Genomic DNA, 18,336 nt, shown 5'->3' on the forward strand with positions numbered 1-18,336 from the left:
ATGCGCAGACATTAAAAAAGTGTGAAGTTTGTCTTCGTCTTCGCACTTCGTTGCCTTGCTCATTGCTCAAACTCCCTATTATCTGGCGGATGGCGCCATTCAACCTTCCGGCTGACTTGTGCCAAGAGTTTAGAGTTGTTGTCTCTCTTACCATGCACCTTAGCTTAAGTACACGGTTCCAATGATTTAACGAAGGCATATTTACACCTATTTACAAGCCACCGTTAACCGTTAAAGTTTTTATTACGTTTTGTTTACGTTTCAAACTTTAGAGTTTAACATGAAACGTCGAATGTTAAACTATAAACCAATCAGGGGCGTAGGAAACATCCAGAGATTGGGGGGAGCACTAGCTTACAGGGGCACTTTTGGTTACTAAAAAGGACAGCTGAAAATATGTATAGGAACGGTTTCATTGCCAAACCTGCAAGGACATCACTACTGTGGTTTATATTTATGCTCTACTAAACGATTTGGGTTGTGTTATTTTAACAGTTTTGACATGTCGCGTTCATTCTGTTGTATGTAATACGCAGCACCGTTAGCTGCCATATAGTCTGTAAGTAGATCATGCGTTGCTAAATGATATTTTTGGGGAACTTGCTATCTAAAATTTACATCAATTTACAACCTTTTCCGACCTTTTATAGTTTCTTGAGAACCCAATTTTTAGTCAAAATTTAAAAGCAATTAATTTTTAAATTTTGGAGCAAGTGTTTAGAAAATTTAGAAAATCTAGAGAATTTGTCTAGCCTATAGCAGACATCCTAAATCTCCATGGTGACATTAACTCCGTGTTCACGTGTCTTTGGATAAATGCCACTGGGGACGTTTTGCTCGCTCAAAAAGAATGATAAAATAAAAATAATAAAATAAAATAAATAATTGGGTTTCTAGTTGAGGCGAGATGCTTTGTGTGCGTGTATATATAGACCAATTGCATATGACGTCACACAGGGATCTTGGGACGGATTGAGCGTGGCTCACAAATCACAAAAATTTTCGAGTCAGCCATATGAACTACGGCGTACATAACAATTCCTTTCAATAATGCGAGGAAAACTTTCAGGGGTTATGACGTCAGTGCAATGTCTATATGTTTTTTATGCGCTTTTTAAATACTCTTTCACTCAAAGTGGAAGTTAAGACAGTAAGTGAACAAACGATTTGTATACATTTTGAGCTTCATATACTTTTAAAATATGATGTTCTGTCTGAGAATCTAACACTATTTAGAGTAAATGAGTACAAATTAATTCTGGCTTCCAGTCAAGAAAATTAAGCGTATCGGACAAAAAAGTTTCTTTTATCCTTGTCTTCTGAAGCAAAACTAAATTGTCTTATAAGCAAAAGAAATCATATTGTCTAAACTGGAGGATAAACCGGAGGATAATTTCCCTGACTGGAGACCAGCCCTTAAAGTTTATGCTCAGAAAAATTCAAAACATTCTAAATTTGGGCAATTTTTACATCATCTTCACATTGTTATGAGCAGAACGGATGCGCAGAACGGAATTGACTTCCACTTCAATATGTCAACAATGTTACTGTTTTATGATATTCATTAATACGTTTCTGATATCCAACCCTTAGCGTTTTTTGCTGTTTTGATTATTGTAAAAATTCTCCTCAGTTGTTATCTTGGGTGGTTCTGTGACTATGAAATTTGAAAATTTAAAAAGATTTCCATTGTTCAGTTGAAATTCAAGGACGGAGGAAGACCCCCCACTAAACGATAAAACATCCAGTTTTACTTGTTCTAATATTAGAACGCTCAAAATTGTCGATATAATCGTGATATATTTCTTTCAAATCCTGCTTCCTTTCAGCAATTTCAAAATGAGCGAGAAGATGTCGGCCATCTTGGATTGATTATAATGACCTCATTAAACATCGTTTTTATGCCGAAAGTGAATTACAACAATAGAATGTCATTGACTGGCCAGAGCAGCAGAAAGTCGTACACAATGCGAAATAACAGGGAGGGGGGAGGGGAGAGGGAGGATTCTCTTCTCCCCCTCTGTTCTTGGCTGGATAACGCATGCTAGCTATTGAATTCGATTAACCAAATTAAGCACAGACGTTGAAACGACAAACGGTACGAAAACGATTCCGAAATGAACAACAGTACCCAGGTTGTCAATAGTTTAGAAATTCAGGAAGACTGGAGCTATGGGGCAGGGGTGGGTGAGGCAAAAGAGACAGCTGTCTTCCTACCTATTACGAGCAGAGAGGGGCTAAAGACACCCTTCCTATTATAAGCATTTGTTATTATAAGACACCTTGTATAGGTGAAAACAAAATGACACGAAATTCCACTGCTGAAGTTTTTGTGAATATTTTGACAAATCAGAAGTGGCCTTTCATGAAAATCTGCTTCCCTTGGCATGTCTGCAGGGCCCTGTTAAAAGCCGAAGTTTCCGTCTTATATTTGGCCTTCGAGAAAAAATTTTTGAAACTGGGTGGAGATTTCTCGTTTAGCGGAGTACAATGCAACTTACCTTGTTCATTCGTACTATCAGTAGGAGCGGCAGAATTATGTTTGGGCTATAAAGAAGGAACACATTCTATCTTTAGTATAGGTGTTTATAATCCATACGATTTGAATATAATAAATAATTTTGAACTCATGTGAATGAATATCTAACCGTCCCCCCCCCCCTCTTCAAAATATCGCTTAATGCATGACGTGAAACCACCATTGCTTATCACAGACAATAAATCGGTAGTTGCAGCTGGTAGATTCATTCAGATGAAGTTACTCAAGTGGAGCAAAAACATTCCAAACCTTTCGAGATTTTAGCAATCTCGTTAAAAGTATTTAGAGATTCCTAGAAATATGTGAAATTTATGGAGATTTTTGACTAAAGATGTTTTTGAAATTATAACATATCAATCATAACACAGTCACACATATCAATTCCCTTCGTGTTAAAAATGGCAACTTACTTCATCAACAATGGAGTAATAGCTCCATTCACCGACAGCATCATCACCTGTCAGCAATTCACTCAAATATCCACTTAGTTGGCAGTTTTTCATGTGCTCGTCATTTCTCAGTCTGTAACTAAACCCAGTGCAAACCGTGTTTCTAAGACAACGCAACGAGCAATCGACGACAGAATTCTCACTGTAACTTGAGATGACATTCTCGAAATGCAGAGCTGCGTTTCCTAAACACAGATGATAACTTTAACCATTCATATATTTGGGCCATCTTATTTCAGATGACTTTTATATCCAAACTCAGTTTCTTGTCAAAAAGGTCGAAAATTTTAACTTTAAAAAGGTGTCGAATATGTGGCCAGTTCAGTACAATTGAATTCAATATACATCTGTAGGGCTAAGCTGTGCCGCAGAAAGGAAACATGGATTGGCTACTACTGCGTATATAGGAACAATTTACATTTTCCAATCTCACAGAAATTCCATACAGGATTTGAATTTTAGTAACAAGGGGTAAACCCTAGATATTCCATCTTGCAATTTACCAGTAATTTAACCCAAACAGTCAGTGGCGTACGGGAGACGATAATTGGAGGGGGGGGGATTTCATATATTCATGTTGTGCTAGATTAACTTCTTTTCAAATCCATCGTCCTTACAGGTCTGTTAACATGAATATATGAATATATGAATATGTGCCCCCCCCATTATCGCCTCCCGAACGCCACTGCAAACACTGAATGCAATTAACATTCGACTTAGCGACTTATCGTTTTCTGCAATATTTATTGGACAGCGGTAAAGGTCATGTGAGACAGTTGATATTCAGTCTATATAACAGTATACCATCGGAGATTTTTCTGTAAAATACAGTCTGACATGTTCCTTCGGTCTCCGACGTCAACACCAGCGTCGACAGCGACAACACGATAGCGATGAATAAACGTGATGAGACGTCAATCATGTTCACTTCGTAGAGGGAACCAGAACGACATAAAATTGGTGAAGAAAAAAGGTTTCTCGAATTACTGCTGGTTCTAAAAACTGTTGGGAAACAGGGAAAACTGGGAAGAACTGCGGTCTACACTATGGAACAGTCTACCATGCCTCTGTGTCGGAAAGCGAGACGTTTTTGATGATGAAGTAATACTGTAATAGAGCTGAAAGTTTGTTTGTATACAATTTTGAAAAAAGTTAGGCATGTACAGGGTGTATAAAAAAAAACGCAACCACTTATAAATAATATTCATGAATATCCTCTTTGTTCTACAACACAAAAGGCGTTTGGCCCCTGGAATGCGAGAAAGCTTATAATCATATTCTAGCGGCACAATCGTCGGTAAACAAAGTCGGGTGCGTAAACCAACGAGCTGAATTGAAAGTATTTAACGAGTAAAATGTTATTTACAATTTATTTTACAAGGTCGACAGTTAGCATTCAAGTTATCATGCACGACAATAAAAACTCGTTGTTCGGTTGTTATCTACACCATTATTAGTTTAGCTGATTTGACCATTAGCAGTTGAACTGTGCGATTAGAAGCCATTTTAAAATCCCAGGGGCATAAAATCTATTGAGCTTATGAACAATATGAATTTTAGAATATTAAGTGGTTGCGTTTTTTTTTATACACCCTGTATAGCTGGACTTATATATGGTGCTCTGTTAAGTGAGTTTTGCCTTTTTTTATAGTTTAGGTTCCAAGACAAAGGAAGTCGCATTTACTGTAAACTTTAAATTTTTTTCAGGCAGCCCAGCAAACAATTAATGATGGTTCGTTAGGTTATACGTCATTTATTCAGTGTATTATAATAACCTAAGGGTGGCAACTCTTATGAAACACAACTACATTACATTCGCTTGAAACAAAAAATATCGCAGAGTAATACAAAAAAACTAGAGAAAATGAACTTCAATATCTCTTCTACATTTGTAGAAAGTTTTAAATCAAAAATGGTTCCAAAAATACTGAAATTTCTAAAAAATGCTAAAATTTCAATATTTTTCGAACCATTTTTTCTTTAAAAACTGTTTACAAAATGTAGAAGAGATATCGAAGTTCATTTTCATCTAGTTTTTTTGCATTTTTTATGTTTCAAGCGAAGTATAATAACGTATGTATAGGTTAATAGGGAGCTTTAGCAGTAACTACGAGTACGACTACAAGTCTACAAGTACGAGTTCATCATTCTCGCGAGTTGTTTGCTTATGCCATGAGCCAAAACTCGTAGCTAGTCGTCGGATTTTTGAGTAATTTTGAGTACGATATTTTCCTAAAAACTCGTACTAGCCGAGCTTGCGAGTACGACGAATCGTACTCGTTTGGCGAGAATGACGATTCTCGTACTCGTAGTCGCTTCTAAAACTCCCTATTCCCTGTTATAATACACTAGTGAACTCAAATAAGACTGGAACGCTAGCTCTCTGACTTTCCCTCATACGTAAAATCCTCGATCTCGAACTTTGAAAATCGGCTACATCAAATAACATCACATTATCACTCACCGGCTTCATAAACTGATGTCTTTGAATCCTCTAGCTTGTTAAGCTGAAATTAAGTTGAAAATTAGATATAAATGAGTAATTGAGAGCATCTGTTTTGGGTTATCATTTCAAATGAGTCTCTGCAATCGGTGACAACCTTATTATACTTGCAATAATTGTCAATATATCGCCAATTTTTCGCGGCAAAATACCAAGTCAAATATATAATACGAGAACCGAGATTGGCTAAAAACGAGAACAATATTATACTTCTGAAGGTTTGAATGATTACAATTTGAAAAGTAGTATAGGCTATTGAAATATCAGTACTTAAATTAGCGTCAATTGATTAAATTGTGACAATTCGTCCATATTTTCTGCATTTGATTGATTAGTATATCGGTTGTCAATTAGAATTATTTGATTTTGCATTTTGAAATTGTGTGTGTTAAGGCGGATTTCCACTTACAGCGAAATCGTTCGTTAGAGAAATATTTGCATATTTTCTTTTGAATTGAGAACAGTCAAGTCAAACTAATTTATTTATGCTGTTAAAATTCAAAAGAAAATATGCAAATATTTTGCTAGCGAACGATTTCGCTGTAAGTGGAATCCGCCTTTAAGCCCGAAAATTAACTTGCCGAACTTAATTAAAAAATAACAAGAATATTTTCTGTTTGTAACAGATATCTTTTGAACTGCATCTGTTGCTGAGTTGTAATAACTTCAGAGCCTAATCAGAGGTTATCGTGGAGTCGTGGAAACATATTCCGGTGAGGTTTTCGCCGATTACGACAACCCCCCTCCCCCAGAAGGTAACGCGTGTGGCCGTTTGTAATGACGGACGCGAAACGCTTTCCGTTCAGCAAACAAAACGGAATTGAGCAGTTTAACCGCCCGTGCTGCAAATCAGCTGCGCTGAAAGACAGATAGCCTTTACATCCATCATCTGTCAGGCTGAAATATTGCATTGAATGAAACAATTGATGTTGGACTATACGGTGATATGCACATGCGTGGGACAGTTGGCGGCAGGGGCTTAAGCCGGTTTTCCACTAGCGATATTTTTCGCGCGAATCGGCAATTTACTCTTGTTCCAGAGCTCTCAACTGCAACCATCTAGAACAAATTGCTCAAATACAAAGGAATAAAGTCGCTTCGCACGAAAAATATCGCTAGTGGAAAACCGGCTTTAAACTTGGCTAGTACGTACGTCGGCAGTCGGAAATGGCCTCTTCAGTTAAGTGACATGGTTGAACATAAAATTAACTCTCTTGTCGCATTTTCTATTAGTTTCTCTTATTTTGTGGGCGAGAACCACTTAGCACGGAACAATATTTGTCCCATCCGGCCACCGGTTAGTATTGATGGTGCATGGTTACGAAAAATAATGATGATTTTCCGACATTTTTCATAGAGATGGCTGCCGGGAAAACGCACTTTAAACCTTGAGACTTGTAACTTTGTGCCACATTCGTGACTTTCCGCGCCCGACGTAAATTTGTATAAGGTTGGTAAAGCAACAGGCACATTTATATTAGGAAGTTTCTTTCAAAAAGCAGGGAATTCCCAGAACTGAGAATGTTACATGTGAAAAGAAATGCCTCCGGTTACTCCCCCTGGGTAATGATCCAATTGTATAATTTTAATGAACAATTCACGCGAACTAAAAGGGGGGGGATACAAATTATGCATCTGGTGCAGGATTATTATGTTTTCAGCTAGCATTTCAGGCGATAGTTTCCTGTATTAAATGCTATTAAACGATGGCCTACGTCTTTCTTAAATTGTTGAATTCTGTAAGTCGATTTAGGCGGTTTTGGAGTTAAAAGTATCAGAGAATTTAGTTTGAAGGTCAAATGACTATATATGTGTGTTTGACAGCATGGCGCCTTCAAAGACGGGCCGATACAATATTATGTACAAGTCATGACACAGTTGACGCTGACAGGAGGTATCTTGCGATCATAATACACACTAGTGTTTAAAGTGGACGTAAAGCAAATACGATGTTCTGCTCGTGAGTTATTAAAATACCAACTTTACATTTGTCAACGCGGCACGGATATTTTAAGTTCTACAAATCACAACACGATGTGGAAGTGATGTATCAATTGAACATGTTCTAAAGAGTTGAGTTCACTGCGTCTGTTGTTAGATTGCTAATGATGTCGGCATTATCTGACAAATTATATTGGGTTGTTATGAATGTCTGTTCGACATATAATCGAACCTCGCATAGGGCTCGTGATTCGAGTTAATACATGTTCAAATATGTCCTTGCCTTAAGTGTTTAAAGAGGAATTACTAAAGCTTATCCTTTCTTGTCTGTGGTAATTGTGTTGATTTGTGCACTTTCAGGTCCTATAATTGCCTTGTGGAGTGACGAAACCTGTGCGAATTCTCCTAAATGTTTCAAACTTCATGTTCATGTGGAGAAGAATGCTTATATATTGGTATAAATGATAGCCAAAAAGGTACATATATTCTAATAATAATCACGATACTAGCTAGTTGACATGTGTAAAATACAGTAATTGTGGTTGTTCATAACATTAAAATTACAATTCATTGATTCCCTCCATTCATTGATTCCCTCCTCAACATCAAAGGGTTACATTTTGAAATATGTTGTGAGAATTAATTTAAGGTACAAGGTTAGGTACATTAAGGCTACAAAATTAGCATATAGTACATTAAGGGGTTAGGACATATAAGTAAGGAAAGTTATAAATGTTTGAAAACTACATAATGTCACATGTCTGCAATATGAACAGAGTTGCATATATACACAGATGTAAGCTTAACTACACCTAGATTTTAAGCAGTGGTCTACCTATTTTAGGATTATTATCTTGCTTGTTCGACCTAGTGCAAGTCTATGAAAATAACTTGTGAATAGCCTGGCAATGAAAGTTAACTCTTAATACATGCATTATGCCCATTTAGTATTTTTGCACAAGTGAATGTAACAAATCCTAAATTACTTGCCTTTATTATGTATAAGCAAAGACTGATCATTTTTGCTCAAATTTTATTCTGTATTTATTAGTCATTTCAGATCTTCTGTTTTGCTTGAATGACCTGAAACAAAGGGAGCCACATGATGAAGGCATTGATTTTCTAAATGCATTTTTTCAAGCACCGCAAGTCTCATCCTTATTGGAGGTAGGTTATTCCCAGATGCAGAAAAGCTTTGTTTACACTAATGACTAGGATTTTGTATATCAACTAGATTCATACAGTCACAACTTTCTTTGGCCTGAGGGGTGTCAGAATAACCTGGGAATAGCTGGCAGTAGCTGCCCACTTATGGGAGTAGAAGGATGCAGCCATGTGCCCTTTGCTACCATGTAATAGTGTTGTATATACACCATCTTCTACCATCCTCCCCTGTGTCCTGGCAATGCGTGGGACTTAGATTCAATTTCTGCACGAGGGTTGATGGTTGTGAAAGAGTTAGAATGTACCCAAGGCTTTTTGAAATGACAAATATTTGAGACAAATGCCAAATGAATGGATATAGATTCATTTCTACTTTAATGATTTCACAGAAACATCTTGACAGTACACGCTTTGACTTGCTTGTCTCATGTTTCTTCTAGATACATGATAAATTGGAAAATCGAAGCAAACCTGCCGGCCTGAATTTTACACCAAACTTGCAGAATCTTATATACGAAGTATGTATCTAAATTAACAGGAAGTCTGTGTTATGGATTCAATAATAAAATACCTAAGACAACCAAATTTAATTAACAAGCTTCAATTTAATTAAAGTTGATTTGACAAAAATCAAACCTTGACCGGCTATAAGCAAGCAAGAGATGTATATTTATATCTCCACTCATAAACCTGGAATTTTTCTGAAACATGGATACCTATATAAGGCAATATATTGAAGACTTCGGGTTCTTCGATCACTTCAGCGATAGGCATCAGTATTAGTCAGTCTGTTGAGAGCCTGTACAATTTATGGATTCTATTTAATCTATGCTACAAAACTTTTTTACATTTCTGAAATTATCCTTGCCTATTATACTAAAAAGATGACCAAAGTTCTCCCACTTGTTCTGTGGGCTGGGTCTTTATCTAGCTCCTATTTGTCATATTTCAAAGGCTATCAAAAACCCTTTTGTAGATTCACAGCATTTTAACACTGAAACCATGTATTAGTCCAGAAGCAAGTGAATTAACAAGAATATTTCAAGGGCCTCACTTTCAAGTAAGCGCTCCATCATTTATGTGTGATATCATCAAATTAACTAATATTAAATACACTAATCCATTAATTTTGTAATCTCAGGATTTTCCAACCTCGAAATACCTAGCTAGATGTACGTAAAACACGAAAGATTTATTTAGTTTCCTAGAAATTTTGTGTAGCTTCTAATAGACCTTTTCGGTAATTACGTGACAACATTATCCAGCTGATCTGAGATCATGGCATCATAAAGCGTCTCGACAAAACTTAGTTATCATGTGCCTGGTGTCATTTGTCCTTATTCTTCCAACTAATAGTATAAGGAGTGAAAAATTTAAATTCTAATTTGCAGTTGGGAAAAAATAAACGTGTTTTCACATAAATACAATGAAATAACTTGATATTTTCGAGTGTCGAAGTCATATGCAATGAAGGAAATGATAATTCACTTTTGTCGAAGATCTGGCTTCTGATTGGTTGATTTTTATACCCAGATCAGCTGGATCCTTTTAAATTTAGAGCCACCACGTGGGTCGTGAGAGTAAAACTTGAAATCCTTTTCATTTAAGATGATTCTAAATTTAAAACGTTGTGATGTTAAAATGTTGTGACGTGACTACCGAAAAGGTCTATTGTATTTTAGCTTGTCCCGTACTAATAATAGTACCATCACAATATTAATTCACTGTATATTTTCGGAGCTAGTTGTTTAAAAGCTGGTCAGCTAACCACCCAAATTTCTTAACGTCAATTTTTTTATTCGCTTATTTATGAAGATTGAAGACTGAAGTTAAATCTCTTTTTCCCTAAACGCTTCTAGATCATGAAATCTTGTTTTTTAAAGTTTTGAAACGAACAGCGTTGCCAACCGGCCCAAATGCATGTCAAATTTCCTTTATTGAGTAAATTAACTGATAATTGCACCGAACACACTCAGTTTGTAATTTTGCAAATTTTCCCGCCAATTTCCAGGCTTTTGTTTTAGTCCATGATCAGGTTTCAGGCAGATTGTTTGAAAAGTGTGTTGAAAGTGATACCGAGGATGACGTGAATGTTGATATCGGATCAATTCGGATTGTTCGTTTAGTTAAACAAGAACAAGAACCATTGGTATGTTTCGTTATTAATGCAACCTAGTCTGTCGCAAACAGTCTTGCATACATTGTCTATATTTTCCTCGGTATCAATACTATCATGTATTTTCTAGGGCATAACCGTCCGTCATTGTCCTGCCAAAGGTTGTTGTATAATCACAAGGATTATTGATGGTGGAACTGCTAGCCGAAGTGGTAAGAGAAACTATTTCTTATTTGGGAATTAAAGACCCTGATATACGTTGCCAACCTTGTCCCCAGAGTCTTCTGTGTCTTCTTTGTTTTCTTGGTTGCCTCGTACCCTCGCGCTTCTTGTGTACGCAGAAGACCCTGGAGACGAGGTTGATACGTTGCAATATTTCTTGGAACTAGCAATGCAATTCTACATTTAAGAGATGTAAATTATAGAAGAGTCTTCAAAATGTAAATTTAAGAAACGACCATGGAGTGTAATAAACACAAAAGTTTGGTAGTTGCCAAATTTACATTTCCCAAAAGAACAATTGCATTGCAAGGTGCGGCAAAAACCGTTGCACCTAGTAAAGGCCGCTTTAAGGCTCGTTTACACTTAAACGTATAGTAATTTACGAATGCTCTGATGTGTAAGAAGTCCTATTTGAACTTCCGTGACTAATTCACTCGTTCGCATCTATCAAAAGAAGAAAAACGCACACAAAATCGCAGCAAAGATTGCAATTGCAAACCGGTCTTAGCAGGGCCTTAAACTTGAGCCCATTTAATATGGTAATAATTCTATCTTCATCATTCCTAATCTTGAGATTAAGTTATGATTAGGGTTAGATTAAGATCCCAACCCTATCCTAGCCAAATCCTCGGGATTAAATTGGTGTATTCAGGAATTACTGAACAAGGAATTCTTACCATTATAATAGCGACGTCTCATAATGCTTTCGCGGGAAAATCCAGACATGAAATTTGATTGGCCCGAACAACGGTTTGCATTATTACCGAGCCAGTCAAACTTCCTGTTACATCATCAAGCCATGAACTGACTAGCTATTTTTCCCTCTATAATTCTTGTCCATTTGATTTTCTCGCGTGTGCGACAAACCTCTTCTTGTTTGGCTGAACAGTATTTCTTGTTTATAAACTGTCATGGCCAGGTTTTCATGCAAGCGAGCATTTTAAAGAATATTTATCGCTTTATCTTCCATGATAATTGTACATTAGGTGCCTTAGAGGTTGGGGATGAAATATATGAAATAAATGGAGTTAGTGTGAGTGGATCTCGGATCGAAGATATTCTGACACTTTTGGTAAGTTTTTTGGTGTTTAATCATGCCTACATGCATGAATACAATAAATTCTGTTCAAATCCGCTTTGACTTAGTGCTAGCAAAATGTCATCACATTTTTAAACATTGATTAAATATATTTTCACTTTGCAAGCCGGACTAATCGTTCAAAATAATACGAAGTGATGCGTTTTGATTGGTTTCTGAGCGGCTGGTAGCCTGCAGTATAGAAACTGCTCAGTTTTGGCGGGAAATTTTTATTTTGAGACTTTCGAGTTCCGTTGAGGCTCCGTAAAGCAATCTTTAGTAATAAACAAATTGCGTTTTATTATTTGAAAAAAAGGAATGCTTTGGGGCAAAAATCAAACGTTAAAAAGTGTTTCAGTGACCTTTCTGTTAGAATCAAATTTGTGTCGTTGTTCCTAATATATTATTTCCTATAACAAGCCGCAAGCTTGATCAAAAGTACTCACGAACATTCCTTAATTTATATACTTTAGCATTTTTCCATAAGTAGCGTGGCGCTTAAAGTCGTTCCCGCGTTGGAGGTTATCAGAACACTGCCGCGTGAAAATAAGGTTAGTAAGATTGTGAAGTTTCGTAGCGATATAATCTAAAATACCGAAAATATAAACTTGCGAAGTTTTGACACTGTTTTGACTTTAGACACTGTTTGTAATCTACATTATAAGCGCCAGTGAACTACAGGGTGTATCAAAAAAAACGCAACCACTTAATATTCATGAATATCCTCTTTGTTCTACAACACAAAAGACGTTTGGCCCCTGGAATGCGAGAAAGCTTGTACTGATCATATTCTAGCGGCACAATCGTCGGTAAACGAAGTCGGGTGCGTAAACTAACGAGCTGAATTGAAAGTATTTAACGAGTAAAATTTTATTTACAATTTATTTTACAAGGTCGACAGTTAACATTCAAGTTATCATGCACGACAATAAAAACTCGTTGTTAGGTTGTTAGCTGCACCATTATTAGTTTAGCTGATTTAGCAGTTGAACTGTACGATTAGAAGCCATTTTAAAATCCAGGGGGATAAAATCTATTGAGCTTATGAACAATATGAATTTTAGAATATTAAGTGGTTGCGTTTTTTTTGAGACACCCTGTATACACCCTGTATAATATACAGGGTGTCCCAAAAAAACCCGAAAACCATTGAAATCACTCATTGTTAAAATTTGAATGCCGTGTTCACGAATTTCAACCCGTGGGGATTTAATGCAACTTATAAAATGCTAAATGCTTTGTGTTGCTAGAGAAAGGGGACCTGTCGAAGGTCATGGTCCTTGAGTTGCACATTTAAATATTGCTGTCCATATTTGTAAATTGTAAATATTGTTAATAAATATCATTTTTGCGAACAAGCAAATTTTACTGCATCGTATGCATGCATAAAAATGACTATGGTAAACATTTATACACCTGTGGGTCCCAACAGAGTGCTTAGGCTCGGTTTTTTTGGGACACCATGTATAGGAGAGTTTGCTAGCTATTAAGCACAGAAAAGGCTACCACTTCTTGAAACGTGTCTTTATAACGTTTGTTCTGATAGAAGTATTGCCTCGTTACCAATTTTCTGTGTTATATTTCAGATGTTTCATGTGAAATGTCATTTCGCATACAATCCACGCCATGACTCGTTGCTGCCTTGTCAAGAGGCTGGCTTGGCTTTTGGAAAGAACGAAATTTTACATGTATTTGATCGCACTGACATCTGGTGGTGGCAGGTAATTCCCGCTATTTCTGATTCCACCTGGTAGATTGGGGTCACAAAACATTATGAACACCAAAAATAGACAACATTTTAGTTACTTATTTATCCATGTTTATACACTAACTTTCAGTCATCGTCATGCAGGTAAAAAAACTTGCCAGGTTAATGTTATTATCATCTTTTGGAGTTACCATGCATGCATTGTTGTTTTGTGTGTCTTTTTCCGATCGGCTACTTCTGAGTGGCAGTTTAGAGGAAGAGGGCTGGTATAATAGCATCAAATGAGGCGGTTTTAGGGAAGTGTTTTTATCCATGACCTTAAAACGTTCCTTGGTGCGTGGTAATCCCACTAACACCACTCCTTTAATCTTGATATAATATAGGCCAGGAAAGTGGGATGCCGCTCAAAGACTGGTCTTATTCCAAGTCAGATATTACAGGAAAGGTAGTTAACATCAGCCAAATTTTGCCACAACTGGTTTGTAAATAAACACTAGCTGTGTACAAAATGACAAAATGTAAAATTATACTTGGTTGCGTTTTAGGAGACTGTACAAAGCATATCTGGAGAAAGCATTAAGCAAAAAATGGCCGTGTGACAAACGTGAGCATATACCTTAAAAGAAATGGTACTGCAATCTATAATTACTTAAGGCCGTTTTCCACTTCAACCGTATCGTAGCGAAACGTAGCGCATCTCATTGTTTTAAAGGCATTAGTTCTGGTCGAATACTTCGGAAACAAAGAAATACGCTACGTTAGGTTAGGATACGGTTTAAGTGAAAAACAGGCCTAATATCAGCAGGTAATAACTTGTAACTTCCTTAGGAAATTTTCAACTACCCAAAACTAAGAAAAAAAAGTGCAAGAAGAGGAAAATCATGTACTCATCTAAATACACCAATTGTAAGTTGAATCGTAAGTTTTACCCCACGGGTCCTCACCAACCTCGACAACTGTAGTGGGTTTACACGAGGGGCATGTATAGTGGGAAAGTCGCTACAGCGGAGATTCTGTAAAATTCCGACAGTAAAAATAACGTTAGTTATTGAGAGACTTAAGAAATTTTTGATATGAGTTATGGAGTACATTAGTGATAAACAGTTGGTATTCTTCAGCTAAGACTAAAACGTGCCGACATATTGTCAAGATAAAGACTCGTCTGAACCGTTTAAATAGTACATTTTACGCGCTGCATGCTGTTTAAAATATATAAATTATAAATTATAAATGTGTATGAAAAGATTAAACCGTAATGACCATGCAAAGATAAAGACACTCTATCGTGTTTAGATTTTGAAACGGTCTCGATCCTCGCTTACCAGGAAGTGATCCAATTGACGCCGCCAGTTGACAGGCCAAGACCTGTGGTTCTAGTTGGTAAGCCAGTCCTTCCACTGGTCTCATAAACACTGGATAGAGCAACTATACCTATTGAAACAGGGCTAGTAAACTAGCGGTGTTAACAAAGTTTGATAGAAAATTATGAAAATCTCTTCAAGAACTTTGAAGGCTCTTCCCAACACCTGACGTTAAAACATTTTTTTTTCCCGAAGGACCTCGTTTTGTCGGCCGGAATGAACTTCGTCGGTTGTTGATTTCAAGCGATCCCGAGTCATTCATAACACCTGTGAACTGTGAGTAAATATTCAAAATTGAAACGAATTGTGCGCAGACATGCCAACTGACCTGTAAATTTTCTTGCCTAATAGTTGTGAGCTAAGTGATCTAATGTGATCTTAGCCAACTTCTCAGAATCGCTATATACAGAAACATGTCAAGTATAATATTGCTGATCTTGAATTAGATCGTATTGTGATAGCGTTACTCTGAGTACCAACCGGGATTTTTTTCCAGCTCAGAGTGGAACCATCACAACATTAATTCACCTAAAGCCCCGTTTACATGCACTACACTCGATTTATTGGGTACCCATTTCATCTATGCTCGGCCTTTGTTTTCGGCCACCAATTTTAGCCGTGCCGTCCCGATAAATTGAGTGTAGTGTAAACAGGGCTTAAGTAATACACACTAGCTGTCGTATTATAAGTTCGTTCATTTGATGGGAATACTAACTACTTTAATAAAAACCTATACACCGAATTGTGGCAGAATTCTTTCACCTCTCAAGACAGTTTTGCAAATTTTAACCATGCATGCACACGAACAAATGAAACTATAAGAGCGTAGCTTGTCTTTTCGTAGGATTGATAAATTAATAAATCACTAGCGTACTTCTAATTTTCATTGCCACACGAAGGCGCAATGGGCACAAGGTTGTGACATTATTTTGCTCCTAGATCCATCTCAGAAAAAGATTGACAAAGAGAACAACAACATCATATACAAAACTGGTGTCGAGAAGTGCGCGACTCCTAGGAATGCATGCAGATCAATTGCCACTGAGTACCAAGGCGAGTTTGAGCATATCTCGATTGAAACAGTCATAACCTTGATGAATTCTGGCAAGTGTTGTGTCATTGTTGTGCCCCCACAGGTAACGATGATTCGAAAAAAACGCTTAAAGTAAACGCTTAAAGTGATTAAAAAACCGTAAAAAGTTCAGTATTAAAGAGACAGTTTAGATAATTTTAAGAACTTTTGCAATATATTTTATAATTCGAAAATTCCAACTTCATTCACTTTGACGGTCTCGAAGTTGGTGATTTTGACGTTTTTATGCTCGACCGTTGGCATGAAAAAACTGGTAAATAATGGATGCGTGACGTCATATCAGGGAGTCACTTAAAAAAACAAAAAGCTATATTATACAAATGATAGTTTTCTTCACGAAGTTTATTAGCTTTTTTTTTCAAGGAGCTCCCAGTCATTCGGACTCGCGAACTTTTTCCTTACGTGGTATTCGTCAAACCTCCATCATTACAAAGACTTCGTCAAACTCGTCTGATGTCGCGAGTCAAAACCACTTCATTGCAAAATCATAATTCGAGAGTGTTTACGGTAAGGATACATACGTTTGCTAAAAATCTTTCCAAGCATTGGCGATCACAACGCTTAAAGTTTTTCATTCAGGCAAATCAAATGAACTATTTTCACTTCATTTCAAATATCTTCACCTCACCGCCATCTTGGATTGCTCTGGTTTATTCAGGAACAAGGGCAAGCATAAATATACTTCAATAATTGTGTTTGATTTAACAGCTATCTGCAAATATTCAAACAATTTTGTAATTGTCATTTGGCCACTTAGGAGTAGTTTTATACGGTTAATCCCGTTTGTGACGTCATTGACCCAATATGTATCCAAGATGGCGGTCAGGTTACTTGTTTTGGTTTTTCAATAACTGATTTCGTTTTAATTAATGAGGCATTTCAGCTTATTATCGTTTGAATTCAGTGTTTTTGGCGTATGAAAAGTGTGACGTTTGACCTGGACCCCATAACCAAATAACAAAACTCAAAAGATATGATCGATTAAATTGTGCAAAATAGATTTTTCAGTACATGGACAAACATTCTGGGCGCTGATTGGAAAGATTTGCGATATCACGTGGATACTTTTTCGAAAACGTGACTAATATACGTGTACATGGACCGTTGATTTAGAGCGAAAAAAAAACATCGAAAATATTGCTGTTTTTCGTCCCAGGTTACAGAGCTGGAAGATATGATAATGAAGGCAGAGGAAATGGAGCATAAATACGGACATTATTTTGATCTAACGATCATAAATGATGGTCTTCAAGACGCATATGATCGGCTCTACACGGCGGCATATCTCGTTGCTAAGGAACCGCAGTGGATTCCGGTGAATTGGCTAGCTTAGGCTTAGCTGAAGGTATTTCAATAATTGTATGCAATTTGTGAATTGTGAATTGTTTTCCTCAATTTTTTAAGGGTGATACGCGCTCATTGATTCTTTTCTTTCTGAAAACTTTTGGATCAAAATTTGCATTCTTAGTATTAACACATATCGTATATCGTATGCACAAGAGAATTTTCGCGCCAAAATTACAGTTTATTCTTGAATTACAAAAACTCGCTTCATAATGCTCTCATTGGTTGGGGAAATGAAAAATATTAGTTAAGAAAGAAGGAAGTTCTGTTTTTTCTGTTGTAGATAATGTATATGGTATAAACATATTTCGGAGAGGAAAGGTATATTCCATTGAGATGAATCAACCATGCCACTTGCCAATTAATTACCCAAAAATTACCCAATTAAAAATAGTTTTGCACTTTTATACTTTTAGTAAATTTCTCCCTGGGTTTGGCATTTTGGCAACACAAAACATTTTTTGTTTAATTTCTCCCCCGTGGTAGGCGGTGCGTTGTTTGTCGTGGTGGGTGGATACCCACGGAAAAGTTATGACCTCTGCTGACGTCAGTTTTTTTTCAAACACTTAATATTCATCTCTTGATGACCCGTACCCACTCCAGCTTTATTCATCTCAATGGTATATCCTCTCCGTATACATATATTTGGTGACTATTTAAAAAAGGGATACATTGCAGGAATTTATTTATATGAATGGAGTAAATAACGTGTAGAAACATGTACATTATACAAATATGTAATAAAAGTAAAACAATGTGTTTTGGTTACCTTAGTTGTAGAGCCGAACAGAAATCTAAAAAACTAAAGAGCACTCACT

At 36.7% G+C, this 18,336-nt stretch overlaps 2 protein-coding genes across 5 annotated transcripts; one reads left to right on the plus strand and one right to left on the minus strand.

The window, feature by feature from the left end:
* Positions 1–1,589: 1,589 nt before the first annotated feature.
* Positions 1,590–3,910, minus strand: LOC114525590. The gene is made up of 4 exons (XM_028546975.1): positions 3,793–3,910; positions 2,950–3,173; positions 2,502–2,547; positions 1,590–1,657 (listed from the first exon to the last, which is right to left on the minus strand). The coding sequence occupies exons 1-4, from the start codon at positions 3,908–3,910 to the stop codon at positions 1,590–1,592; spliced, it is 456 nt and encodes a 151-aa protein (XP_028402776.1).
* Positions 3,911–6,659: 2,749 nt separating this feature from the next.
* LOC114525784 (MAGUK p55 subfamily member 7-like) lies at positions 6,660–18,259 on the plus strand. Of its 4 annotated transcripts, none has more exons than XM_028547209.1 (19): positions 6,660–6,941; positions 7,316–7,451; positions 7,793–7,908; positions 8,484–8,599; positions 9,037–9,114; positions 9,573–9,656; positions 10,608–10,745; positions 10,843–10,924; positions 11,921–12,006; positions 12,486–12,563; positions 13,599–13,733; positions 14,104–14,165; positions 14,266–14,324; positions 14,549–14,626; positions 15,014–15,100; positions 15,277–15,357; positions 16,021–16,217; positions 16,538–16,681; positions 17,331–18,259. In XM_028547209.1, the coding sequence occupies exons 3-19, from the start codon at positions 7,842–7,844 to the stop codon at positions 17,505–17,507; spliced, it is 1,749 nt and encodes a 582-aa protein (XP_028403010.1). In that variant the 5' UTR covers positions 6,660–6,941; positions 7,316–7,451; positions 7,793–7,841; the 3' UTR covers positions 17,508–18,259. The 4 variants fall into 4 exon arrangements, with proteins under 4 accessions (XP_028403010.1, XP_028403009.1, XP_028403008.1 ...); XM_028547208.1 differs by lacking the exon at positions 6,660–6,941 and adding an exon at positions 7,098–7,230; XM_028547207.1 differs by lacking the exon at positions 6,660–6,941 and having other exon boundaries at positions 7,098–7,385.
* The last annotated feature ends 77 nt before the right edge of the window (positions 18,260–18,336 follow it).

This window comes from Dendronephthya gigantea, unplaced genomic scaffold, assembly GCF_004324835.1.
Source record: "Dendronephthya gigantea isolate DGI-Jeju-01 unplaced genomic scaffold, DenGig_1.0 000035F, whole genome shotgun sequence".
Lineage (NCBI taxonomy): Eukaryota > Metazoa > Cnidaria > Anthozoa > Malacalcyonacea > Nephtheidae > Dendronephthya > Dendronephthya gigantea.